Source organism: Arachis duranensis, chromosome 6 (genome assembly GCF_000817695.3).
Source record: "Arachis duranensis cultivar V14167 chromosome 6, aradu.V14167.gnm2.J7QH, whole genome shotgun sequence".
Taxonomy (NCBI): Eukaryota; Viridiplantae; Streptophyta; class Magnoliopsida; order Fabales; family Fabaceae; genus Arachis; species Arachis duranensis.
In genome coordinates, this window is record NC_029777.3 from 8,359,485 (window position 1) to 8,368,021 (window position 8,537).

General features: G+C 32.4%; 2 protein-coding genes across 2 annotated transcripts; one reads left to right on the forward strand and one right to left on the reverse strand.

Annotated features, from left to right (window-relative positions):
- Window positions 1–1,728: 1,728 nt before the first annotated feature.
- Window positions 1,729–2,868, forward strand: LOC107492514 (uncharacterized). Its single transcript, XM_021126425.2, has 2 exons — window positions 1,729–1,894; window positions 2,492–2,868. The coding sequence occupies exons 1-2, from the start codon at window positions 1,854–1,856 to the stop codon at window positions 2,682–2,684; spliced, it is 234 nt and encodes a 77-aa protein (XP_020982084.1). The 5' UTR covers window positions 1,729–1,853; the 3' UTR covers window positions 2,685–2,868.
- A 1,663-nt stretch (window positions 2,869–4,531) lies between these two features.
- Window positions 4,532–5,278, reverse strand: LOC107492434 (monothiol glutaredoxin-S1-like). Its single transcript, XM_016113454.3, has one exon. The coding sequence runs from the start codon at window positions 5,157–5,159 to the stop codon at window positions 4,842–4,844; it is 318 nt and encodes a 105-aa protein (XP_015968940.1). The 5' UTR covers window positions 5,160–5,278; the 3' UTR covers window positions 4,532–4,841.
- Between the last annotated feature and the right edge of the window lie 3,259 nt (window positions 5,279–8,537).

Below are 8,537 nucleotides of genomic sequence, written 5' to 3' on the forward strand. Positions count from 1 at the left end.
AATGCCCTAGCCTCCACCAAAGAAAGCAAACCTAGCAGCCTCCACCAATCGTTGTCGCCGTCTGTCGGAGTGAGAGACTGCTGCCGCCGTCCGTCGCACTCAAGAACTACCGTCTTCGTGGTGTCGGGCCTCTCGCCGGATCCTCTGCTTCGTGTGCTCGCATCTCCCCTCTCTCCTCTGTGCTCGGCTGCTCGCGCCTCCCTCCGCCAGTGAGTGCTCGAGCTGTGCGCGTTGGTTGCTGCTCGTTGTCCGTGGTTGTCTCTGCTCGATTCTGCCTCCCAGTGTCACTCGAGTCTCGTCTCGGTCACTGGCATCTCGTGGTTCGTCTGTCTCGTCGCCGGCGGCAGAAGCAACTCGTGGGGTTGTCTCTTGCTTCGTCGCCTTTTGTGGGGTGGTTGCCGACTCGTCGTCAACCGTTGGTGAGTCCCTGAACCATCGCTTCCCTGTTCTCTCTTTTCCAAATTTTCCTTCTCCCTGTATTTTTGCATGTTGCTGAATTGCTAATCAATAAATTTGCCTTGTTGCTGATCTAAATGTTGCTGTAAATCGGGACTTTACTAAGATTTGTTAAATATGTTGCTGTAACTTGAATTTGTTGCTTCCCAGTGACAGAATCATAACAGAATGCTCAGTCAGTGCTTGGTTGATTGGCTTTGCTCACTGATTGTATTTGATGATAGATTTTAAATTGATAACTTTTAAAATTTAAATTTGCACTGCCCATGTTACTGATTCACTGTTCCTTCAGTGTTTTTTTGTTGTTGTTAATCATTGTGATGAGCTTTGTTAAAATTGGGTTGAAAAATGTTAATCTTTCTTCATTTTTCATTGTTCTTAACTTCTGTTCTTATTAAAAAGTTGCAATTGGTGATCTTTCAATTTATTATATGCTTCATGTTTTTAATTTCACTCTGCTTCTAGGCTTTGAAATCAGTTTATGATAACTGTGATGCAATTATTTAGTTGGATAACTGATGTAATTATCGAGTTCAAGAGATTGAGTTTTTCTGTTCTCATTATTAGTAAGACATGGATAGTTTAGAATTTTCTATTTCTTTCCCTTACTTCTGAAGTTCCATATTTCAAAAGGTTCAGTGTTGGCTTCAACTTTCAAATGGGAATTGGGAGCTGGTGAAGATAATAACATCTTCTGGAGCTGAGTCTGATCTAGAATTATGCTAGTACACAGTGATGTTTGTTCCATTTGGCTGGACTCAGTGAGACAACTGGGAAATGTTCTTTTTTTGTCTGATTAACTACAATATTTAAACTTGTTAATCATATCTTGTACAATTCAGACAAAAGCAGGGCCTATTTTGGTTGCCATAAATTCCTTCAAGAAAGTTCTTCTGTATTGTATTGAAGCCTACAAGCATAAAAGAATTAAAAGGGCCTGTTTTGTTTTACTTTTTGACTCAATTACTTTAAGGCAATATTGTCTATCTTTAACTTGTGCACTGCAATTCAATCCAGTTATTTTTAATGGAAGTATAATGATGTTAATTTTGCATATTTTGATGATTAATTAATTACATTTAGTTGGTAATAGACTGATAGTTTGTGTAGGGTTTTAAATTTGAAAGATATTTTATGATGTTTATTTATAATTTTAATTATTTTATTATGGAACAGTTTTTTCGGTTGAATCACGGTTAGACCGGTTGGACCAGTAAACCAGTGAACCAGTGACTAAAGCGGTTTGATGACCGGTCCAGTTTTTAGAACCTCACTCTGATACCAAACCAAAAAAAAAAAAACAAAGCTCACTCCGTCCCTGGAAAGTGGAAACACGACGACGTATTTCGCCGAAAGATCACCGTTGGGTTCGATTGTTGCAGTGTCAGTGAGGGATCATGGGGTTTCGAAGTTCGCTGCCATTTTCCGGGCTAATAAGGTGAACTTCTTTTTCATCCTAATCACAATTCGTAGTTGCCCCCGCCCTCTCAATTATGAAATTAGGGTTATGTTAATGCTTATTATCGATTTGGGAACATTGCCTTTATATTTCATAATTACATTAGCATTGTTTTTGCGACAAAAAATTGTTCTGTTTGATTGCGCTACTCTGTAATGTAGAAAAACTCCTCCGGCTGAAAAGTTTAACAGAAATCGAAAATTTGATGTTGTTTCGTAGAATTTTAATTGTTTAACTTTAACCATTCATATTTCACAAATTGTGAGAATATATAGCAATGTAATCCTTACTTGACTCTTTTTTATTAAAAGGTTATTGATTAAATTTTATATTTCAAAAATTTTTTGGGGGGAAAAATGCATTTTTTTTAGTAGAATATAGAGCTGTTTTGTAATTTGCTAAGGGGAAAAAGAGGATCCTCTATGTTGAATTTGTCTCTAAAGTATAACTGTCTTTTAATGGTATTCTGAACCCACTAAATGATTTAAGGGTGCATATTAGAGGAGCCTGATCTTTTTGGTAAGTGGGGGTAATTTATTATTATTTCTTATGCAGACTTGTTTGAATGTGTTACAGACAGCTTGAACAAGAGATGGAAACTGTGATTAAAGTATTGCAGCCTGGACCCTTGGGAATCATAGAGCATAAGTTTTCTGCTGAGGAGATTCGTAAGGCTAATGATACTGTCTCCAAGGCTGTGGCCAATTGGCGAACCAATGCAAATTTGCATCACAAAAATCAACTTTTGAAAGACTATATTCAGAAGTGAAATAACTTCAAAGTGCAGGCATATTTTGGCTCTTACATGTGAGGACAGTTTTATTTTAGATCCTCTAAACGTTTTTTGAGTTTTGCAAATTCCTTTCTGTACTTATTTATGATGTTGTATTAAACATGTGAACTTTGGTACACATGGCATTAGCTATTGAATCATGTTGACTGTTTCACTATAATGAAGATCTTTAGTGAATGAGGAGTGAGGTTAGTCGTTTTTCTTTTGTTATTTAAGTTCATCTATTAGTTTATTCTTGGAGGTATATGATGTTAAAATTAGGTTGCATTTGCCTTATTTGACTAAAAGAATGACAAGGAATAAAGTTCTGCTTAGTCGTTTAGGTAGTGATAGCACCAATGAGAAACGATTTAATACACCACTAAGAGCGCCTAAGAGGCATAACTTTTGCGAAAAAATCAATTATGTAGGTAGAAAACCGAAGTAGTTCCATTATTTTGTGTTATGTAGTTTTTATATTGGATTTTCTCTATCCATTGATCAAACATGCATAAAGTTTTCGGTTTGTCTGCTGAAAGATAAAAGAAAGAAACCATGTTATTTTGAAGGAGTTAGATCGGTCGAGTGATTAGTTTACTCGTACACTTAAATAAATACTGGAAATTCGAATCTTACCTTATGTATGCAACAATTTATTGGCCAATAGCCAGAAAATGAAATCAAAAATGAAAAAAGCTAATAAAATAATTTTTTTAAATAAGAAAAAAAAACCTTTTGAACTAAAAATTATGGTTTTCTATAATTTAATTGTCATGCATTGAATTCTGTAACTTGTCTGCTGAAAGGTAAAGAAAGAAACCATGATATTTTAATTTGGAGTTAGGTTGATCAAGTGATTAATTTACTTGTTCACTTATATAATAATTCATTGTCATCAACAAATCTTAAATAGAGCTCAAATTAGTGATAGATTAGTCTCTCATCTATCGAATACAAAAATATTATGGAAAATAAAAAAAGTAAAAAAAAAAGATAATGGAATTATATTTTTTAAACAAAACAAGAAAAAAAGACCTGTTGGACCCAAAAATTATTGTTTTATATAGTTTGTCATGCATTGAATTCTATAACCTGTTGATGAATCTCTTATATTTTCCATTTATACATGCTTTCAAAAAGTTAAATATAGCTTTCTCTTGATAAATCAAGCTAATATAATGCTCAATCTTTTATCATTTGGCTATAGCTATCTTCGATTTCATTAAGAATATTCTTACAAAAATTTCCCAGGTGAAAATAAACTCATTGTATGAATGAAGGGTGTGTTTCTCTCCAAGCATAAGAACATTGAGTTTTTTGAAGTTGAATTATTGTTGGCATATACCCTTTGCAAAACAAAAATTGAAAAGGTCTATGGCATATGCGTTTGGGGAACCAATATAAAAAACACAAAACCTAGTGCGAGGTCAGTTCTTGGCATCACAGTGGGGACTCAGGATTCCTCAACAAATAAATGCTTCTGCTTCAGAATTTATCTCTATACTTTCTGTTTTTGCCTCTCACTCCCTCTACTTCTCTCTAATTTATCTTAGGATATCCCACCTATAATAAAGTATAGAATATATCTCTGTGAAATCTATATACATACGAATACAATACTTAATAAGTTTTGGCACCCTGCATAGTTAATCTTCTGTGAAATATATACACACATAGGAGATTCTTTATTTATCAACTTCAAAACTAAATGTGTCCTAAACAGGATACACTATAATAAATGTGCTATATTATAACTGCTCTGGTGGTACAATATTTTCAATTGAAATCTGTGATTGTCTATACTTGGGGATTGTTATAATGTTATTAGCATATTGTTCATTTTTTCACATTGCAGAGATTGCACACTGAATTTGGACTTAACTCTTCAAAATCAGATTATTACTCTCCAAAAAGGGACTATAATATGATAGAGCCATCTATGACTATGATGATGTAAAAGCTTAACTACTTGCATTATACAAAATTAGGATTAGGATAACAAGATTCAACAAGAGAAGAACACAAGAAGCATTGCTAGAAGAAGGTCTATACTCATCGGGGTTCCCAAGAACAATACTAGAACCTCTTATTTGCTCATGTGAGTTGAAGTGAAAGGGTGGAATTTACTTTGCAATTGGATAGCTATAGCTACAGCTACCTACTCCAGATGAATATAGCTTTAGCCCTTAGTAGCAATTGAGCAAGCTTGTTTTGAACATTGAGACTTATGAGTTCATCAGCACCACCTATGAATTGCTGTCCAATGAACACCGCCGGCACGCCTGGCCGGCTGCCGAGCTGGACCAGTGCTCTCTCTACTTGCTGACCATTTGGCAACTTGTCAAGCTCAATCATTGCAGGGTTTGCACCAAAGCTTTTTATCAGAGCCTTCACTGTGTGGCTCATGCAACAAGTGCTCTTGCTGAAGATCACCACTGGCTTCTCAGCAGTCAACATTGTCAACACATCCATTACTAATAAGGCTGTAGAGCTTATAATATAATCTAATATATAGTTTGATATAATATTATAAAGTAACTACTAACTAGAGAGAAAGATATGCAATTTATGTCTTTGGGTTTCTGGTTTGGTTTGGTTTTGGTTTAGTATGTGTAACTTTGAGATCAATAGGTGGTCTATTTATACCATCATTGCACTTGGTTTATTCTATTAGATGAGATTGGAAGGTTTCTTTCACTCACATACAGAGAAGAATAAACATCTGGAAAAGAATAAACGTTTTTGGTATATAAATAAAAAGTTCTGTCATCAATGGATTCCCAAATTGCCCTTTCTGATTGCTTGATTTTTAACCCATGTATCCTTTTGTAGAGTGAATGATAAGTGTAACTCATGGTTAGAGACTTAAAGTCAATGTATCCAACCCATGTTCTTGGCTATGTTAGCATAGCACATAGACTCACATTCATGTTGCAATTTTAGCTTAGAATATTTCAAAGAACATTGTGAAAATTATTCCAGGTGTCTACTTAATTATCAATCATCTTAATCTTTCTTTTTTCTTGTGCCTAATCAATTAATTAGTAATATTCAAAATTTAGCATAATTACATTATGATTTAATGAACTACAGCAGTGTTTTGACATGATAGAAACTAACTATACCTACTGTTGTTTTTGTTGAAGGGGAATCTGATCAAAATGAAGTGAATGGAGTTGAGTTTATCTATTGCCAGAAAGTAGCAACTTTTTCCATGCCTTAATAATATTCCCACAAAGTTCAAGTACCAAATACCCAAAGATAAGTTGAAAGGTGAAGAACTAAAAATAAAAATAAGAAAAAGATTATTATTTTTTTTTTTTATGGAAGGGTGGGGGCAGATAATAGATGCTTATATAATAAAGTTATATACAGTGCACAATAATAGCATTTGCCTTTGCCTTTTAATGGTTACCATGGTTGATTGGTCATTCATATCATGATTGGTTGCACGTTGAATAGAGAAAGATGCTAGAAAGATGTTGAGTTTTTATGTGCTTTCTGCTTAGAGCATATGGTTTTCATTTAAATATATTAATTATGTAACTTTGCATGGTCTCATGGTGTTTCCAGTTCAATGTATATGATTGTATGGCTAGTATTTTTGGTAAAGTATTTAGGCACTAATTAAAGAGGTTATTATATTCGTATTAATCTAATCAAATACTATTATAGTCAATAGTAAAAAAAGCAGTATTCGGTAGCACGTTACGACTTCTTCATGAATTACTTTTTTATTAAGAAAATTATCTTAAGTTCTTATAACGTAGGTTTTAACCTTTTTCTTGAGTATTTTTTGTTGACGGATGATATGAGAGACATGTCAAGCCATTTTTTCTCCCTCTAATCAATAGTTGAGTCTAATTAATAACCAAAACTTTTATTTTACAAGTCATTTTTTTAATGATATATATCTTTTGATTCGGTAAAATAAAGATTAGTTCATTACAAATTTAAATTTTATTTAAAAATTTATTACTATCCAATGATTATTATATGGTGGAAACTCAGGTAAAGTTGACTTCACGTGAAGTTGATATCTGAAAGCCGTTAGATAATTTGACTGATTTGACTAAATTTTCATCTAACAACTTTCAAATATCAACTTCACATGAAATCGACTTCACCTGAGTTTTCACCTTATTATATATATAAATTTGCAATATTTATTTAAAGTGAACACTATTTTACAAGTTATTCTGAGTAAAGCAAGAATTGAGTTGTCACAAAATCAAATCCACATCCTTATAGAATAATATAAGCTATTTCTTGTTAGTGCAACTAATGCTTTGGTGAGAATAGCAGTGAACTGCGAAATCATGCACACAATGTCTTCAAATGTCTTCAAATGTTGTCATTATTACTTCCACAAAGATGTATGTGAGGGGTAGAGACTAGAGAAGAGAGGGGAGTGATTCCTTTGCACCCATTTTAATTGGTTATTAGAGAGAAAAAAACAAGATATCTAAATAGTTCAATATCATCCTGATTTAGATTTGGATCCAATAGGGATCTTACTTTTATGCCAGGCATTTTTGCCAATAACAGATAACATTAAAAATGTGCATGTTCATTTTTGTATGTATATATATACAGAGATTATTCGCAATGTTCTAGTAAGAGAATTTTCCACGTGCCATGAGCTTGTAAAAACAACCCTTGGCTCCAAGTTTTCAATTGTGTCAACCACCTTTGTTCCATCAATTTCAATAAACGGCTCAAACATAAATCAAAGGGCCAACTCTTTTGTACGGTTCCTTTGATCCTCACAATGCCTTCATTATCTGCTATCTATGCTGAAAAAGTGCACAACCATCAAATCATGAGATCGATTTATCTTTTTTTTTTTTTGAGTTAATTATTAATTAATTAAGTATTGGTGTTTGATACGGAAACAAAAACGATATATGCTTTCACTAATAATCACAATATCTACCTACTTTTGGTGAAGATTTATTTTGAATTTTCATACTATATGTGCTTGTTAGAGCAGGTGAAAGAATAATTAAGGTAGAAAATTTTGGAATGATAATCACTTCACGCAAACTTATAATTATTAGCATAGTAAAAAAAAAATGTGAGAATATATGATTAAGCTTCTCAGTCACATTTTGCTATTGACTATTATTATTTTCTTCCATTAGTGTGTCAATGTGTCATTATTTGTCGTACAAACACAAAGTTATGTAAACTTGATGAAATATGTAAACGACACGTCTTAACCTTAACTAGATTAGGACAAGTTTTCAATTTAAAACTCAGTTAAAAATGTGAATGTTAAATATGAATATAAATGTTAAAGAGATATCTTAAAAGCAAGACTACCTATAGCCAAGTGTCAAAATTCGAATTTAGTAATTTATTAACTAGCGACAATTATTAAATAGAGTTTCGATTTGCGACGAATAAATTCTTAATTTATTGTAATGAAAGATAGCATAGGCAACCAAAATAAATATTAAAGGTGCAGCATATTATATATGCAAAACTTTCAATTCCATTTTTAACTTCTAAGTATATATTAAATCGTGCATAAATTTACATCTCTAAAGTGATTAGTCACATGAATATATTTTTATGTAAGGATAATAATAATTAAAAATTATTAAATAATAATTACATATAAAATATGCGTCTAACATTTTCATATCAACAACATTTAATGTATATTTGTACATTATATCACCTTTAAAATGCTATTGCAATTTAAGAAAGCGTTATAGTTTCAGTATGTACGATATATTGTAAAGCTAATAATTAGTTTTAAATTAATAAGAGTAAAATAATAAATAAATCTTAAAAATTTATATTTTAGATAAATTAATTGTTAAAAAAAATATTAATAAAATC